Raw genomic sequence first — 18,728 nt, forward strand, 5'->3', positions numbered from 1 at the left:
CTTTTGATCCAGCAAAGTCTTTAGTGGGTGTGTATCCCAAAGAGATCATAAAAAAAGGGAAAAAGACTCACATGTGCAAAAATACTTGTAGAAGTCCTTTCCATAGTAGCAAGGAACTAGAAACTGAGTGGATGCTCATCAGTTGGGGAATGGCTCAATAAGTTATAATATATGAATGTAATGGAATATTATTGTTCTAGAAATGATCAGCAGAATGATTTCAGAAAGGCCTGGAGAGACTTACAGGAACTGATGCTAAATGAATTGAGTAGAACCAATAGAACATTGTATACAGCAACAACAAAATTATGTGATGATCAACTGTGATGGACTCAATTCTTTTCATGGCCCTGTGATTCAGGCCAATTCAAATAGATTTATGATTAAGAGAGTCCTTTGCATCCACAGGGAGAACTATGGGGATTGGATATGGATCATAACTAGAATTTTCACCTTTTTTGTTGTTGTTTGCTTACTTTTTTTACCTCACTTTTCCCCTTTTGATCTGATCTTTCTTATGCAGCATGATAAATATGGAAATATATTTTGTTTAATCTATTATATAGATTATATATATAGAAATATGTTTTAACCTATTTTGGATTATTTACTAGAAGAGACAGGGGGAGAGGGAGAAAAATATGGAACACAAGGTTTTGCAAAGGTTAATGTTAAAAACTATCTTTGCACATATTTTGAAAAACAAAAAGCTATTATTAAAAAAAAAAAAAAAAAAAAAGGACTATGAACCCCTTTACAAAATCTCCTTTGTCTTTTTTTAAACAATTCATGATAGGAGTACTCACTATTTCCCAGGACAGCCTATAATATTGGGGGACATCTTTGATTACTAAGATGCTCCTGAAACTGAAATCTGCCTCCTTGTACACACAATTCAAGTGGTCCTAGTTATATCCTCTGAAGCCATATAAAATGATTATCTTTTCCTATCATAACTCTTTTAATACTCTGATGACAGTGACAGAATCTCTTCAAAGCTAAAACGTCCCTAGGTCCTTCCACTGATCCCAAGTTGACAAACGTAACTGATTCTTAAGCTCAAGAAAAACTCCTCTGGACAAGGACTGTACCAACCATTCACTCTAAGCTCACCTTATGTTGGGCTAACTCCGGCAAGGAGCGCCTCACATGTTCCTGCAGGCGATACAGTGCCACAGATGGTTCGTTGGCCAGGACATAAACACTCTCTGTGAATTTGTCTGTAACTGAACCCAAAACCAGTGACTATGGTTAAAATGCAATCAAAAGATCCCAAAATAATGAAAATTATCCCCACCAATTCTTCTACTTCCCCAAATATATCAACCACCCACCCAAGACTAGCTCTAGAGCAGGTAAGAATTCTAAAAGTTAAGGGCTACAGGAGCAACTTATGCATCCTCAATGGAGGAAAATATCTGAATCTTCCCTCAGCAATACAGACTAAAAACAATTTGTGATCAAATATATTTTGTTCAATTGCTCCCTTGGCATATAACTTTCTGGCCTTGGTCACTCAGATGTTTACTACAATTGGCCAGAACAGCTCAACCCAGTCCTGAACATAAAGCCTCTGGCCATGTTATATTCCTGAAGCCTAAAAACAAACAAAAAAAACAAACCAACCAAAAAACCACAGGATTTCAGGAAGCCAGAAAGGAGCTAATGTCTTCTGAGAAGATATACCCATCTGAGAAGCTGACAACATAAGTACTTGATGACTCCTAGTAAGTCCTACCAAACCTATCTTTCTAAATAAACATTAGGATCTGAATCTCTTAGGGTTTTGCTGGAAAAAGGAAGAAGGGGAAGGGAAATGCCTGTGGAGAGATTTAGTTCATGAGTGTGCTTGGGAATGGGGACTGCTATCAAAAAAGAAAGACCTTGGGGAAAAATTAGGGAAGAAATGGAATCGATGTCTTGGAAGCCTGTGATAAGGTGGCTAGTGGGCTGGGTCTGGAATTAGGAAGGACCCAGGTCAGATCTAGACATGAGCTGTGTGACTCTGAGCTAGTCATTTAGTCTGTCTGCCTCAGTTATCTGGACTGTAAAATGGTCAATATTCAACAACTTCAAACGGCTGTTCTGAAGCGCAAGCCTAATGCCTGACACACAGTAGAAGCTTGATAGTTATTCCATTCCTATTGCAAATAAGTCTTCACACACACACACACATACACACACACACACAAACACAACAAAGGAAGGAACGCCTCGATAGAAAAATCTGGTTTGGGGAGAGTTGACGTTGGAAATATCTAAGGGTCATAAAATCATACATTTCGTGCCTAAAAGGGACCTTAAACTCCTGTCTAATTCAATCTTCTTCTATAATTGCACTTGCTCTTGATACAACTGAGGCCGATTGATCCTCTTCGTCTCTCTAGGCCTCAGTTTCCTTATCTGTAAAATAAGTGCATAGCGCTACATGACCCCTGAGGTCCCTTCTAGAAAAATGGGGCAGGAACTCTGGGAGATGACTATGAACCACTACATAGAATTCCCAATCCCTATATTTATGCCCTCCTGCATTTTTGATTTCCTTCACAAGCTAATTGTACAATATTTCAGAGTCTGATTCTTTTTGTACAGCAAAATAACGGTTTGGTCAGGTATACTTATTGTGTATCTAATTTATATTTTAATATATTTAACATCTACTGGTCATCCTGCCATCTAGGGGAGGGGGTGGGGGGGTAAGAGGTGAAAAATTGGAACAAGAGGTTTGGCAATTGTTAATGCTGTAAAGTTACCCATGTATATATCCTGTAAATAAAAGGCTATTAAATAAAAAAAAAAATAGCAAAAAAAAAAAAAAAAAAAAAAAGGCTATTAAAAAAAAAAAAAAAAAAAAAAAAAAAAAAAAAAAAAAAAGGGCAAGGGCCGGGGCAGCCGGGATATCCTCCCGGGGCCAGGGCCCCCCGGACCCCCCGAGCACCCGCTTGGGGCTTGGGCCCGGGGCCGCGGGGGAGTCCTGGCCTTCCCGGACCATTTGGCCGGAGAAATCCTCGAAAGCCGGCGAAAATCGTGCCCCCCCGTTCCGGCTTCGGGGCAGGCCCCCCTTGCCCCCCAGGCCCGAGGGGAGCCCTGCCGGGGGCACCCCCGAGCTTTTCCCCCTGGCCCCAGTCCCCGCCCGGGCCCCCCTTCCCCTTGGGGCATCCCCTCCTTGGACCCCGGGGCCGGGGGCCCGGCTTTGGCCGTCGGCCGGGGAAGTCAAAGGGGGAAATGGGTTGCTGGGAAACCGCCCGGCTGCCCTTCCGGCGGCCCCCTGGTCCCCCTGCCCAGTCCCCGGCTTTGGGGGTTTGGCCCGGGAGCCCGGGCCCCGGGGAGCCCCGGTCCCCGGCTTTGGGGAGCACCGTCCGGCTGGGGGCTTGGCCCCGGCTTTGGGGGCCCCCCGGCTGGTGGCCCCGGACTAGGCGGAGGACCGGAGGGACTCCCTTCTGGGCCTTAGCGGGGAAGGAGACTCCCCGGGAGGATCACCCGGGACTGGAGGGAGGGAGAGGGGCTCCAAAGGCCCACCTCGCGGGCCGTCTCCCCGCTTCCCACCCCACCGCCCGCGGGCCTCCCCCAGGCCCCCGCAATAGGCCAGAGCAAGGCCAGCTCGCGCCTCAGGAGGGAGACGAGAAATGGCCCGCACCGCCCCTTTAAATCCCGCAGCCGAGGAGGTCCCGCCCAGCCCCCCAGTCGATTGGTTCCTACGGGAGGGGCGCGAGTGTGCGCAGGCGCACTGGAAGCCCTCCGACCTCGCCTCCTGCGTCCGGGCTCCGCCCGGCCCTCCTCCTCCCGCTCGGGTGAGTCTCCCGGGGCCCGAAGCTGAGCGCTTAAAGGGCCAGCGCTCCTCTCCGTTCCTGCGCGCTGCGCAGCTGCTCCCAGGCGGGGGAGGGGCGCCCCGCCCCCGCTGCCCTCAGGTGCATTGTGGGAGGCCCCCCGCCGGGTTAGGGGAAGGGGGCGAGGGGGCGGAGCGCCGCAGTTTGGTGAAGTTAACTTTCGGTTCGGGCCCGGGAAGTCGGGCGCTGGGGTCGGGGGGAGCAGCAGGGTCCCGGCTCCGAAGCAGGAGACGCGGGGAGAGCTGGCCAGCCCCGGCCGCCTCGTGGGCAGCGCACCCAGCCCCGGCCAGGGTGCAGGGGGCGCCCGCCCGGGGGGGGGGAGGCCGGGGCCCGACAAGGTGGGCCCCCCCAGGACAAAACGCAGGCCCGGGTCATTGCGTCCGTCGGGGCCCGAAGGGGTCGCTTCGCCCTGTATTCTTTCTGCGCTGGGCGTCATTTGGCAGATAGGGGAAACTGAGGTCAGAGAGGGGAGGGGACGTAATCAAGGTGACGCATCGAGCCGGGCCTGGAAGGGACTAAAGCTTCCTAAAGAAAGAGGCCGAGGAATTGGGAGCATCCTTCGGTATGAGGAGGGAGGGGTAGGGGGGGAGGGGCGCCCAGGGGCAAGGGCCCCCTAACTGCTCGGTTCCGTCTGGACTCCCCAGAAGTGCCCTCCATGGAGCCAGAGGGGGCCGTGGCCGGCCTCCAGGAGCCCCCCACCCTCCCCGCCTCTGGCTCCCAGCCCGAAGACCCCACCCAGGACGGCTCCGATGGTTCTGACACGGTGCTGCTGCGCCTGTACCCCTGCGTCCCCGACTCCGGGAGTCCCGAGCTGGACGGCGTCCTCGCCGCGCCCCACAGTAAGTCCTCTCCGGGGAGGTCAGGCCTGGCAGAGGAGCACCCCCTTCACAAAGACGGGGGCCACAAAGGTGGTCCGCATTTCATGGATGGGGAGACGGAGGCCCACTGGAGCTCCCCGACTTGCCCAGAGTCACAGAGCGCAGCCCCTTGCTGCTGATGCTTTCCTCTTTGGGTTCCCTTGTGTGTGCATCCGGGGTTGCTCTCCAGAGAGGTATCTGTGAACGGCGGCCCAGTGGTGGTAAGCACCGGCATTTAGTGATGTGCCTTTCTCTTTCCCTGCTGTATTTACCGAGAATCTCCATGTTACCTCCTCCATTAGATCAGACACTCCTGAGAAGTGGGAGTGTTTTTGCCTTTTTTGTATCCCACGCTGGGCTCATAAGTGCTGAATAAATACTTGTTGACAGACAGACCCACTTAGCAAAAAGCAGAGTTGACACCCAAACCGAGGCCATTTGCTCGCCGGCCAGTGTCCTTTACTCCGTCTTTAGACATCCAAATTTTCTCTTCTTCTCCCCTGGTAGAGAAGGCTAACATTCCCTCCTGACCTCTCCTTTTTCTATCCCAGCTGGCAGCTCCTTGAAGCACTCTACCACCCTGACCAACAGGCAGAGGGGAAATGAGATTTCAGCCCTGCCTGCCACCCTGGACTGTGAGTATAGCTCCTGGGGACCAAGGGTTTGGACAAGGAGAGGCCCTTCTGCTGGGAGTCGGACTCAGCCCTAGAATTCTCAGCCAGCAGGATCCTTAGAATATAGAATAGAGAATGTGAAAACTGGGAAAACCTTAGAGCCCATCTAGTCAAACCTCTGAACTCCAAAGATGAAGAAATAGATCCAGACAGGGGAGGGGATGTATTTAGGGTCACACAGCAAAGCAGAAAGCCGTTATCTTGACTCCCAGGCTCAGGGACTTTCTCCTGCCTTTATTATCTTTGCAATTTCCAAAGTTGTCCTTCTTCTCCCCCCTCCCCCCAATAAAGACATTTCCTTCCCACTCCCTTATAAGTCGTGCCTCTTTCTGTCTCCCCTTTGTAAACAACAGCTCTGTCCATCCACCAGCTCGCTGCTCAGGGAGAACTGACTCAGCTAAAAGAATACCTTCTTAAAGGTATGTGGCTCCTGCCTGACCCTTGCAATCCTCTCCCTGGCTGCCCATCCCGAGACCTCAGGGACCTCTGGTTCTAAGAGTCCCGAGCCCAGCCTACGTTATCAGAGACCAGAATGGGGCCAATAACGGACTGAGTGGGAGCAGGGCAGCCTCTGGAGCAGAAGAGAGTCAAGGGCTCAGGCCCGGCCCACGTAGCTTGGCTTTGTTTGAAGGCCATCTCCTCTACCCTGATTGATGAGAGCCTGGAGGGCCAGAGCCAGCAGGGCCTGTGAGCACAAACCTCTCCCAAGGAGTCCCTCTGTCTCCTCATTTTCCAAATCCAGAAGCAAAGGTGCAGAAAGGCCCTGTAGGGAATTGATTGAATACCTAGGTCTAAAATCTAGGTCTTTCAGTTTCCAGCCACTTGTTTTTTGCATCTCACCTTGGCCCCCAGGTAACATCCTCATTCCTCTATTGCCTTGGTCATGCAGCCTGTCCTCACAGGCAGGGCCAAAGCTCAGAGTCCAGACAGTCACCTGGAGCACCTTCAGAACAAGATTCACACACAAATAAACACACCTGTGCCCCATTCTCCCCACCTCCCTGCCCTGTTGATGCTATGCCCTCTTGCACCCTGTAAAGCTGGCAGGGGCCAGGGCTATCTCTGCTGAAAGTATAGCTAACTCTTCCCATCCTCCCAGGTGACAACCTGGTGAACAAGCCTGACGAGCGTGGCTTCACCCCCCTGATCTGGGCATCTGCTTTTGGAGAGATTGAGACCGTGCGCTTCCTGCTAGAGTGGGTAAGAGGCTGCTGGGTACCAAGGTCTTGGGGGGTAGGGAGGAGTTTATCCCACAGTCACCCACTTAGCTAAGGAAAATCCATTGTTCGAGCAGTGGATGGAAAAGATGTAGTTCATTTAACAATTCGTTTAACAATAGCTTATCATTTATATGGTGCTTTCAGATTTGCCAAAGCCTTTATGTATGTTATCTCATTGAATTCTTACAACAAAACCATGAGGTAGTTGCTATTATTATTGCCAAGCCATACATTTGATTTATATCACACTTGTGTGAGGAAATGGAGGTTGACAGGTTAATTGTCTTGCCCAGGGTCACACAGCTAGTAAGTATCTGAGGCAGGTTTTGAATTCAGGTCTTCTTGACCACCGAAGTTCTATCTACTTTGACACCTCTTGTGGGGATGATCTTAGCTGAATACAAGCTTGATGTAAATTTTGTTGGCTGGGCAACAAGAAAGCTAATGTAATCTTAGGCCATACACAGAAATAGAATAGCTGCCTGGTGTCCAGAGGGAGGGATGGTCCTACTATTGCCTGCCCTTGTCAGAGCTCCTCTGAAGTACTGTGTTCAATTCATTTGGAGTCACCCAACCCCCAGTCTGATGCTTTTTTGGTTATTATATTATGTGGAAAGAACCTTTAGAAGAGGGCACAGAACTTCAGATCACGTGGAGAATATTAATTCTGCAGAAAAGATTTCTTAGAAGGGACGTGATTGCTGTCTCTAACCCTAGAAAGGATGTCATGGAGGAGGATGAGCAAGGTCAGAGCTGAGAATAGTGGGTAGAAGTGATGGAGCAGACCTCCGAGTCAGTGTTTGGACTCACCCAACAATTAAATGAGCTCTCCAGAAGGTGTGGAGGACCCCTTCTCTGGAGGCAGGTCAGCAGGATGGGCTGTTCATCTGTCAGGTGGACCACAAAGGAAGATTTCTTCTTGCCTGGGATGACATGCTAGATTCAGTGACCTTCAGTTCTAAATCTTGTGATGTGCAAATGACCTTCCAGATGGGGTCTGGCCAGGACACAGGGCATTGGGTGGTTATCCCCTTTGCTCTGAACCCTAGACATTTATTTGTATGACTGAGGGTTCTGTGATATTTAGAGCTGTCTGATAGCTAGGGAAGTCTGGGGCAGGATTGCCAAACAAGTAGCGCCTTTTCTCTATCTCTCTCTCTCTTTTCTGTGTGTGTGTATGTGTGTGTGTCTGTGTCTGTCTGTCTGTCTCTCTCTCCTCCCCTACTCACTCTCTCTCTCTCTCCCCCATCTGTCTCTCTCCTTTGTTTCTCTCTCTCTTTGTCTGTCTCTCTGTCTCCTCCCCATCTCTCTCTGTTTCTCCCCTGTCTCTATGTCTCTCTCCTATGTCTCTCTCTCCATCTCTTCTTCCTCCCCCCCCTACAGGGACCAAGTTGTAGCCCACCCCCTCCCTATTCCCAGTCCCCAAGTGTTGGGAGTTCAGAACTGATGGTCTTTCTGCTCAGTCACTGCCTCCTGGGCCATCACAAGCTTCACTCCTTAACCATCACTTAAGGGCCAACGGAGGCCACATTGAGGAGTCTGCACTTTGTCTCAGAGCTTACCTGTCCTGCAGAGGGAGGGCAGGTCCTCCCCTTGCCTTCAGAGGTGAGGTCTTAGTCTTTTCCAGAGGGCTCTGATGAGAGGCCTCGGCCCAGCATGGGCAGCACAGGTCTCGGTCACTCTCTGGCCCCAGCCAGGCTTACCCCTTCTGGCCCCACAGGGTGCTGATCCTCACGTCCTAGCCAAGGAACGGGAGAGCGCCCTGTCGTTGGCCAGCACGGGCGGCTACACGGACATCGTGGTCATGCTTCTGGAGCGGGATGTGGACATCAACAGCTATGACTGGGTGAGGACCCTCTGCAGCCCCCCCTCGGGTCCCTCGGGAGACTGGGCCACTGTCAGAGCCCAGAGATGTGGCAGTGTGGGAGTGGCCGTGGAACCGCGAGCCCGAGTCCTGTCGTTTCCCATCTTGGCGACCTCAGATCCCTGACCCCCTCTCTGTCCCTTCTGACCCTCTTGTCCCATAGACGATCTTGGCTTCCACGTGTCACTCCTGGGCCGCTCAGGAGGCTGACCCTCAGTACTGGTGGGGGTGTCCTTGGTCCCTTACAGACCCAGTGAGGACCCCCCCAGCCCCTGGCAGGGGTGACTCTGGGCTTGTCCCTCCCTTCTTACCAGGGAGGATCCAGGCCCCAGAGCCTGCCGAGTGCCTGGCTGGCGTGGGGAACCAGGGAGGCTTCTTTGGCCACAGTTCAGTTCCATGTGGTGTTAGGGACAAGCCCCCAGGCTGGGAGGGAGGAGACCTGGATTCTACTCCTGGCTGTGCCGCTACAACCTCACTTTCCATCTGTAAAGGCTTCTTTACAGAAGAAGCTTCTTTCAGCTTCTTAACCTGGGGTGTGTGAACTTTTTTTATATCTTGAAAATTTTATTTCACTAGAATGTCTCCTTTATAACTCCTGCATTTTATTCTGAGGGGTTCGTAGACTTCGCCAGCCCACCGGGGGGGACCGGAAGAGTTCCGGGCCTTGGTGATGTTTCAGCACCAGCAGGGTTTGAGATCCTCCTGAGGAGGAGGAAGTGTCCAGGAAGCCCAGGGGCTCTGGGAGGGCACACCCAGTGCCTACCTGCCCCTGAGGATATTCAGACTGGGTCCTGCCCTAGCCAGGCAGTAAGGGAGGCCCTTCCCCAAGGATGGCCATCCTCACCCCTGCCTCTCCATCCTCCAGAATGGTGGGACTCCGCTGCTCTACGCTGTGAGGGGGAACCACGTGAAGTGCGTGGAAGCGCTGCTGGGTAGGTTTGGGCCTCTTCTCCCCTCCCTTTCCTCTGGGTCAGAGCATGGGGCTTGGGGGAGAGGGGCTATTAATCCTCACTTCAACTCTCTTCCCCCTTTTCTCCTCTTACTGGATTAGTAAAAGACTTCCCATCAATTCTCCATTGTCCACTGGGTTTCTTTCTGGCAGCGAGTTTGCTAGACTCACAACAGATGTCAGACTTGCAGCCCGTAACACTCCCAAGTGAGGTCTAAACCATATTAAAATGTAATTGGGAAATATTTAACAAAATCAACAAAAATACAATAAAAAAACAGATATTACATTTTTAAACTTAAGTCAATATATGGCCTGTAGGGATCCTTATGTATAAAATTAGTGGCTGCTGTTTCTGTTTGAATTTGGCCAACAGTAACACTTAGATGAATTTTTGGGGCAGCTTCTCTTAGCTTGTGAGAAGCTTATCCCTAGTGAGGAACCAGGGGCATACTAACAGGAGCTTTGTGAAAGACTTCAGAATCCCAGGGCACGTCCATGTTGATTCCAAAAAAGCTTTTAAGTGCTTAGAATGTACCATCAGTGAGCTGTGCATTGGGGAAAGAAGAGATGGTCTCTGCCTTCCAAGAATTTATATTTTAATAAACTAATATATTCTAATAAGCGAGGGAAGCCAGTGGGAAGAGGAGGATATGTCTGTCCCGCCCCCCCCCCCCCCCCCCCCCCCCCCCCCCCCCAACAAACAAGAACTGAGCTTTTCCCCTCTTTTCTGCCTTGGTTTTCAGCTAGAGGGGCCGACCTAACAACAGAAGCAGATTCGGGCTACACCCCTATGGACCTGGCTGTGGCCTTGGGACACAAGAAGGGTATGTACATTTCAGGGGAAGGGACTTATGCAGTGCATAAGAGGGAGTCTTCACCTTCAGAAGAGGTGTGTGTGTGTTAGATTTGGGGTCCACCCCACCATAAACAGACTCTTAATTCAGCAAGCATTTATTTATTCAGTACCTACTATGTGCCTAGCTAGGGATACAGAGACATAAACAAAAGCCCTTGCCCTCGAGGAGATCACGTTCTGCTGAGTGAAAATATACATAAAGAAGTAAAAACAAACCATATACAAAAGTTTGTTGGGGACAGTAACCCCATCTTGATCTGTCCCATATATAGCCTCCAGGGCCTGGGGAGAACAATAATCCCAAATCCCCAAAATAAAAATTCCCCCCAAAAAACTTTTAAGTTCTGCAGAGCCCTTTCCTCACAACCAGCTGGTGAGACAAATACTACTAGTGTTGTCCCTGTTTCACAGAAACTTGGGCAGTCTGCTCCCCCAGTCACAAAGCTAGTAAGAGGCAGTGTGTACTATAGTGGTTGGAGGCAAGATAACCTGGCTTTGACCTGCCTCAGACATGAGCTAAGTCTGTGGTCCCCTCACTGGAGTCCAGTGAACTCCACTGGACCTTTGTCTCTTTATCTCTGATACCAGCCCCTGGATCCTACCCTAGCTAAGATGCCTATAGGGGAGAAAACGCTGGTCTCAAAATCAGGACAAACGGGGTTCGTCCTACCCTTATGGGCTCTGGGGCCTCAAGTCAACTGCCTTCCCCTCAGTTCTGCATCGACTCCTAATTCTGAACTTCATTTTTTCTTTACTTGTGCAAAATGGGGATCCTGTTACCTACATTAACCCAGGGGAAAGTCTCGTTTTTATCAGCTAACTGTCAATACCTCCGACGTTCTAGCCACCACCAAGGCTCCATCTAGTCCCAGCCCCATCCCCACCTTGCTGTGCAGCCCCTCCTTGGAGGGACTGACCTTTTCTCCCATCTGCATCAAATCTGTTTCAGACAAACCAAGCTTTGGTCCCAGGAAACCTGGGGTTGTGAGGACTCTGGTTCCCATCTCCTTCCCACCCTATGAACCATTTACTTATCGTTCTCATTGTACAGATGAGGAAACTGAGCCTCAGAGTGGTAATGTCCTACTGGCTTGTGTCACTGCCAGGACACTAAGTCAGGTGTGCCATTCCAAGCTCCTGGCATTCCCCACTATTGCCTCTTTGTGCTGGCAGGGCAGAGGGGACTACAGATCCTGAATTATTTTCTCTCATTCTTTTCTTTCTGGGCTTCAGTCCAACAGGTGATGGAGAACCATATCCTTAAGCTTTTTCAGAACAAGCTGCTTCCAGAGACAGAGTGAAAGAGGCCCAGGCCACTGGGCTTTGGTCCTGTGCCTTCCATCTGGTGCTCAGGAAGGTCAGCTCACTTAGAAGCCAGTTCTTCAATCCCTATGGCCAGGAAGAGCAGGTCCAGGAGATCTCCCTCTTCCCATGGCTGAAGGCTGTGGATCTTCCCCTAGCCACCTACAAATCTCTGGGGGGGGAGGGAGGGGAAGAGAACCACACCCAAGAACTGTGTGTCCAAGAACTCCAATGCAACACGAGGCAGACCCCCAAACAGAAACAAGGCAGCTCATCTCCTTCCCAGGATCATGGGAGGGACTATGCTCCTGGCTAATGACTTGTCCTGGCAGGACCCCATAGCTCCCCAGCCATGAAGACTCCTCTGCTGCCCCAACACCAGCCATCCTGAGAATCCCTCCCTGCTTCCCCAAGCCCATGGAATGGGAACATGAACCAATAAAACCAGCTGCTACCCCACAAGCAGGGTCAACACTGGCTGTTCTTCCCCATTTCTTACAGCTGACACCCAGGGAAGTCTGGCTATAAGGAAATAGGGCAACTCTAGCCTGGAAGAGAGGAAAAATGGCTGCCGTTCTTAGATCTGAGGGGCCACAGCAAGAAGGCCTCGCGGCTGACTCCTTTGTTCCAGAATAAGGGAGGCTGCTTCCCATTACATGTAGATGGCACAGGGAGCTGAGGGTGAGACAGGTAGGGCCATTTAAGCAGCCTGGTGATCCCGAGGTAGGAATATGTGGGCTTTTCTTTTCCTTTTTATATGAACAAGCTTTTACCACTTAGGAAAAAAAATGCTTGGAACAAATGTGCACAATCAAGCAAAACAAATTCCTACAACTTCTAGTCCAAAGAATGCTTATTTTGTATCCTGAGCCTCTCACATGTACCTCAGCATCTTAGCCAGACGCTGCAGTGACCAGAATTCTGAAGTCCTTCAAAGCTGTCTCTACAATGCTGTTAGTATGTCAGTTGTTTTCCAATCAAGGCTGGCTTCCTGGAAGGATTTAAACTGAACCTCTGAGGCTCTTTCTTTCTGGGATTCTCTTCCAGGTTCTTAGAGGAGAAAAGGGGATGGGGCCCACGCTGTTTCACTCAAATGATAACTCTTTCTACTTGCTGGCCACCTGGTCCAGAGGCAGGTGTAGGAAGCTGGCCAGCAGCTCACAGCTTCTCCCCAAGAATCCGCAGGTGGTAGATGATGATCCGGCCAAAAAAGTCAGTGCTGTTTTCGAAAGTTACCTTGAGCTTGTCCAGTGTGACATCTGCCACAGGGAAGCTGTAATTCCCGCTGTCAAGGTTAACAGGACAGACCTGGGGGCCCCACCCAGAGCCCCTGTCAAGATAAGGTCACTGCCAGGGAAAGGCTTCCTCAGCTCATACTGATACTCGCCTTTTCTCCTCAACTCCCACTGAGGCCTCCAACACCTCCCTGCACTTTTATCTGCCTAACCTAGCCACAAGCTGGGCCAGCCCCACCCCTGCCACAGAGCAGAGAGGATATCTGCAGGGAGTTGTTGTCCTGGGGGTAGAAATCCCCAATCTTCTCCAGAGACTCACTCTTCCTGCCGCCTGTTTTTAAAGAAGGGAAACGAGAAGGGCTCAGTAGTTCAGATTCTGCACTAGAGCCCTACAGGAGGGGGCCAAGGCCAGACCACCTCCTCCTTTTTGACCCCTCCTCCTCACCTTCCAAGCGGCCTTGACGACTTGCAAACCCGCCCTGGAATTGGATCTGCACCTGAGACACTCGGACAGACTGGGGGAATTCCAGCATCACCCACTGGGAGGTGCCCTGAGGTCAGATAGCCAAAGAAAATGGAGTTAGTCCCAAGAAAATGCCTAGCACCTACCTGGAGGGCGGTGGGCCCGGGGAGGGGCTGGGCCTCGGTCCGCAGTGAGAAGCCGGCCTTCCACCACGTTCCTGAGAGCTGTGCAGCACCACCCCGGACCCCACCGTACCCGTGGCTAGTGTACCACCGAACCGGTCCGGAGGGTGGTCCGGGTCCAGTGTACGTGGTACAGCTGAGGCAGCATCGGCCGCCCAGCTGGGAGGGGGGCAGGGCCGGCCCCTGAAATCCTGCGGCTGGGCTCTAGGGGGGGTTCTGGCCGCCCGCCCCTCCCCCGTCACCTGGTCAGAATTCCAACACGTCTCATCCTGCTCGTCAAACAGATGCTTCTTTCCAAACTGCTTCACGTCCCGGCGCAGCACAGAGCTCACCCTGCGGAGACACCAAGTGGGGGGGGAGGGGAGGGGCTGGGGCGGCGCTGGGGGGTCAGCTCTGGGCCCCCGACCCGGGCCAGGAGCCCCGCTCTCACCTGCTCACGGTCTGGCTGCAGACCAAAGGCACCGGGGCGGCCATGGCCCGCTGGGAAGGGGCAGAGTGGCTGCCCAACCGCTGTGCAACGTGGGTCACGTCACAAGGCCGGCCTCGGCTTCCTCATCTGTAAAATGGGGTCATGGGGGTGTAGGGATCAAAGGAGATCCTGTTTTCAAGCACGCGGCAGGTGCGTGTTCCTTTCCCACCCGGGCCCCTCGGAGGGACAAGTCTCCAAGCACCAGCCTTGGGCAGATGGGGAAACAGCCCAGAGACGGCGAGCGACTTGCCAGAGAGCCTGCCTCCTCCTTGCTGTGGCTTTATTCGCTGCCCGCTGCTTCCCCGCCCCCGGGGATCTTCTCGCTTCTACTCTCCGAGCACCGGGCCCAGGAGGCTGGAAGAGAGTTTAAAGTTTCAAAAGGACCAAGAGGCGGGAGCGCCGTGCGCGACCACGTGGGGAGGAGCGGCGTCCCCGCTCTCCGGCGGCTGCACGTGCAGACCTAGTCCCGGCCAACTCGGAGGCCGGCGGCGCGCAGGGCGCAGGCGCGGGGCGGGAAGTGCTTCCTGGGGCAGCCTGGGGACTGGGCGGAGAGGAGCGGGCCGCTCCCCTCCTCAGACTTTAAAAGGCCCGGCCCTTCCCTTCTCCGTTCTCTCCCGCCGCTGCCGTGGGCGGTCGTGCCCGCCACCTCGGCCGGGGCCCTTTCCCTAACCCTCCGGGGGCCGCTCCTCGGAAGCCCGGGATCGGGCCGGCTCGCTCTCCGCCCGCCCCCACTGGCTCCTCTGCGAGCCTTCGCCGCCTGCCCCACCCCCTCCTCTCCCTTCCCTGCGCTTCCTGGGGCTCCCGGGAGCTCCTGCGCCCCAGCCTCTCCCCGCAGGCCTGCGGCCCCCGCCTTCCTCGCGCCTTCTGCCAAAAAGAGTCTTCCTTAACCCCGGTGCCTCCCCCCGAGACGCCCCCGGGCTTCCTGCCTGTGTCTCTTCTCACGCAGCTCTTTCCGGCTGTTTGTGCTAGAGCGGGGGCCGAGCTTTGCCCCCGCAGAACCCGACCGGTAGGTGCTTAGTGAGTGCGCGCCGACCACCCCTTCCTGCCCTGGCCGAAGACGTGTTCAGCAGTAGGACAACCCTGAGGGTCGGTTTAGCTAAGGTGGCAGAGAAAGACAATAAATAATGCCCCTTGGCCCTCACAATCCCGGGAGGTAGCTGCTGTTATCCCCGTTTTGCCTATGAGAACCTCGAGGCTCGGGGAGCAGAAGAGATGGGCGATGCTCACGGAGCTGGCGAGCCTCCGGGGTTGCATTTAGGTTCTTGTGAGTCCCTATCCGCGGTGGCCCCTAGCCTGGGCGGCACATTTCTAGAAATGACAGCGGCGCAGCTAAAGCGTGAGAACATCCGGAAGATGGAAAGACTGACTGCTCAGGCAGGACTGATTCCTGTTTCTGAAGAAGAGAGGGCTCAGGGTGGGGGTGAGGAGTAGGAGACCCTTGAGAGCTGTGAAACTGTCAGCCGGAAAAGGAATTAGACTTGGTGATTTAGCTTCAGAGGGCAGAATTAGGAGCAGATGGGAAGCATTTGCATGGGAAATTTGGGGTTATAAGTAAAGAAAAACTTAACAGTGATGAAAACTGTCCCAAAGTGGAATGGGCCAGCTCAGTCAGAACTCGGGAGCACGAGTCCCTGTCAGCGCACTGCAGAAAGCGGTCTGGATCAAGCTCTCAAAGTATAAGGGCATGAAAGCCATCTCCGCTAGTCCCCTATATTATATTTAGCACCCTCTGGAAGACCTCCATTTGGGGGCTGCTTATAAATCTTATATACAAAACTTTAATAAAAATTTCTTTTAAAATAGTATTTTATATATATATATATATATTTGTGGCACTTTGCTCCTTATTGCCTGTATGATCTTACAGGTGTCCTTTCTTCTCTCTGGGACCTTAATTTTCTTGTCTGAAAAGCATTGGGGGATTCCCATTACTCATTTCTCTAAAGGTCCTTTTGGTACTAAATTCTACGATTGTTATAGATATTCAGTCCATCCTTCTAGTCTACCTAGATCACTTTGGAAATGACTCTAGTGTCCAATATATTTGCTCTCCCTTCCCATTTTGTGTCATCTGCAGAACTGATAACCACACCATCTATCCTTTTATCCAAGTCACCCGGGGAAAACAAACAAACAAACAAAAACATTGAAGAGCAGAAGATTAGGCACAGATCCTCGTACCTCTACTGGAGGCTATCTTACAAGTTCATGTCTGCCTACTGGTTACCCTTTGAATCTGTCCGTTCAACTAGAATCTAGTCCATCAAAAGTTATTATCATTTAGCTACATGTTATTTCATTAAAATGACAGCTTAAAAGATACCTGAAAGAAGCAGATCAATGGAAATAAATGGAGAATACAGAAATAAAACCTTGTACTCTTCTATAATTGGCTTTCTAGCCAGTTCTCTACAACAGCTTCTTTCCTCAAGCTTCCCTATTCCCACTCCTACTCACAATTGAGCACCTCTCTCTTCATAGTTTACTGAGAAAATAAAGACTCACTATTTGACAAAAATTCCTGGGAAAACTGGAGAGCAGTCTAGCAAAACTAGGCATAAACATAAAGGTTGATACCATAAGCAAATTAGAGCATGGAAGAAACTGTCAAATTTTTGGATAGAGAAATAATTCATGATCAAGAAAGAGAAGTTCACACAAGGTAAAATAAATCATTTTGATTATATAAAACTTAAAAGTTTTCATAAAAAATAAACTGAAATTAGAATAAAAATAGAAAACTGGGAAACATCCATGTTTACAAAAAAAATAGGAGCTGTTCTCCAAATAGTATTTGGTCAAAGGATATGAAATGTCCATGTTTTTAAAATGCTTCTAACTCACTAATAGAGAAATGCAAATTTTAAAAATCTCTGAGGTACTATCTCATCCTCAGATTGATTAAGATGACAGAAAAGGAAAATGACACATGCTGGGGGGAATGTAGGAAAATAGACACTAATAAATACACTGTTGGCGAAGAAGTGAACTGGTCCAACCATTCTGAAGAACAGTTTGAAATTAAGTCCAAAGACTATAAAACAGTGCATATCCTTTAATCCAGCAATACCTTAGTAGGTATTTTCCTCAAGGAAATCAAAGGAAGGGGATAAGTCCATGTGAACAATAGCTACTTTTTTGTGTTGGCAAAGGATTGGAATCTGAGGGGATTCTCATCAGTTGAGGAATCACTAAACAAGACATGATATATGAATGTGATGGAATACTATTGTGTTGTAAGAAATGAAGTGAATGGTTTCAGAAAAAATGGGGAAGACCTACATGAAATGATGCATAATTGAGTAGAACCAATAAAACAATTACATAATCTCACAAGTGTAAAGATGATCAATTGTGAAAGACTTTGTAACTCTACTCATTAAAATGAGCCACCACAACTGGAAAGAACTCCTGATTTAAAATGTTATGTGCCTCCGGATAAAAAATTCATGGTCTCATGTTGCAGACAGAAACATTTTTTAAATTTTATTTTTTCCAATTACATGCAAAGATAGTTTTCAACATTCATTTTTGTAAGAATTTTGTTCCGAAATTTTTTTCTCCCTCCTGCTTCAAAATGATAAGCAATCTGATATAGGTTATACATGTACAAACATATTAAACATTAGTAATGTTATGAACAAAGAATCAAATCAAAAGGGAAAAACCATGAGAAAGAAAAAAAGTGAAAATAATATGCTTCAATCTTGAAGTGTTTTTCCTTCATTTTTCTTGCTTTTTTCAGTTTATGGCTAATATGGAGATCTTTAAATGACTGCATATTTATAATGGGTGTCATATTTCTTGCCTTCTCAATGTGTAGAGGAAAGAGTGAAGAGAGGGAGAAAATGTAGAATTGAAAATAAAAAGAAATTTGTTTTTGAAAAGACAAAGTAGAAGCACAGCTAGGTGGCAGTGGATGGAGCACCAGCCCCAAAGTCAAAAGGACCTGAGTTCAAATGTGATCTCAGACATTTAACACTTCCTAGCTGTGTGACCCTAGGCAAGTCACTTAACCCCAATTGCCTTAGCTGAGAAAGAAAAGAAAAGAAAATTTTAAATTACCCATGTATATGCTTTGTAAATAAAAAGCTTCAATAAGAAACAGTAGAAGCCATTCACATTGAGATCCTTCCTCTTTAAGCCTCATCTTATTCTCTGCTCCTTTATTCTGTCTCTAAGAGAGATAACTCTCTTTCTCATTTTTGTGTGCCCTCCATGACATCTAATCCAATTCTCTCCAGCAGATTGCCCCTCCATATACCCACAAATAATCATTCCTCTCTCTCTTAAATTTTCAATTCTTCCCTATCTACTGGATCTTTCCCTGCTGTCTACAAACATGCCCATCCTTAAAAAACCTTCCATCTCCCTGAGTCTTATAACTCTCCTTTCTTTCTCAGCCAAAACCTTTGAAAAAACTATCTACACTTGTCTCGATACCCTGCTCATATTCACTTCTCAACCTTTTGCAATCTGGTTTCCAATCTGATCACTCAGCTGAAAGAAACTGCTCTCTCCAAATTTCCCATCAGTCAACAAGCATTTATTAAATATCTACTAAGTTCCAAGCACTCTACAAAGCACTGGGGATATAAAGAAATGCAAAAACAGTTCTTGCCTTCAAGGAAGACACAGAGCTCTAGAAACATTCCACTCTGTGGTCCCCTCAGAAATTCAAATTAAAATACCCCTCTGGTAGGGATACATACATATATGTTAATAACTGGGTACATGCAAAATATGTACAGAGCAATTGAGATGGTAATCTCAGAAGGGGAAGCATTACCTGGGATTGGGAAAGGCCTTTTGCAGAATATGGGATTT

The 18,728-nt window shown here is 49.8% G+C and overlaps 2 protein-coding genes across 7 annotated transcripts; one reads left to right on the top strand and one right to left on the bottom strand.

Annotated features, from left to right (window-relative positions):
* The first annotated feature begins 3,452 nt into the window (after positions 1-3,452).
* Positions 3,453-12,322, top strand: RFXANK (regulatory factor X associated ankyrin containing protein). Of its 6 annotated transcripts, none has more exons than XM_031947909.1 (9): positions 3,453-3,791; positions 4,472-4,666; positions 5,236-5,319; positions 5,712-5,777; positions 6,458-6,558; positions 8,299-8,424; positions 9,308-9,374; positions 10,138-10,218; positions 11,484-12,322. In XM_031947909.1, the coding sequence occupies exons 2-9, from the start codon at positions 4,483-4,485 to the stop codon at positions 11,549-11,551; spliced, it is 777 nt and encodes a 258-aa protein (XP_031803769.1). In that variant the 5' UTR covers positions 3,453-3,791; positions 4,472-4,482; the 3' UTR covers positions 11,552-12,322. The 6 variants fall into 6 exon arrangements, with proteins under 6 accessions (XP_031803769.1, XP_031803766.1, XP_031803767.1 ...); XM_031947906.1 differs by lacking the exon at positions 3,453-3,791 and adding an exon at positions 3,798-3,908; XM_031947907.1 differs by lacking the exon at positions 3,453-3,791 and adding an exon at positions 3,915-3,990.
* Positions 11,531-14,634, bottom strand: NR2C2AP (nuclear receptor 2C2 associated protein). The gene is made up of 5 exons (XM_003760733.4): positions 13,863-14,634; positions 13,675-13,765; positions 13,233-13,338; positions 13,051-13,118; positions 11,531-12,827 (listed from the first exon to the last, which is right to left on the bottom strand). Exons 1-5 carry the CDS (start codon positions 13,904-13,906, stop codon positions 12,711-12,713), a joined length of 426 nt encoding a protein of 141 aa, XP_003760781.1. The 5' UTR covers positions 13,907-14,634; the 3' UTR covers positions 11,531-12,710.
* Between the last annotated feature and the right edge of the window lie 4,094 nt (positions 14,635-18,728).

Source organism: Sarcophilus harrisii, chromosome 1, assembly GCF_902635505.1.
Source record: "Sarcophilus harrisii chromosome 1, mSarHar1.11, whole genome shotgun sequence".
Taxonomy (NCBI): domain Eukaryota; kingdom Metazoa; phylum Chordata; class Mammalia; order Dasyuromorphia; family Dasyuridae; genus Sarcophilus; species Sarcophilus harrisii.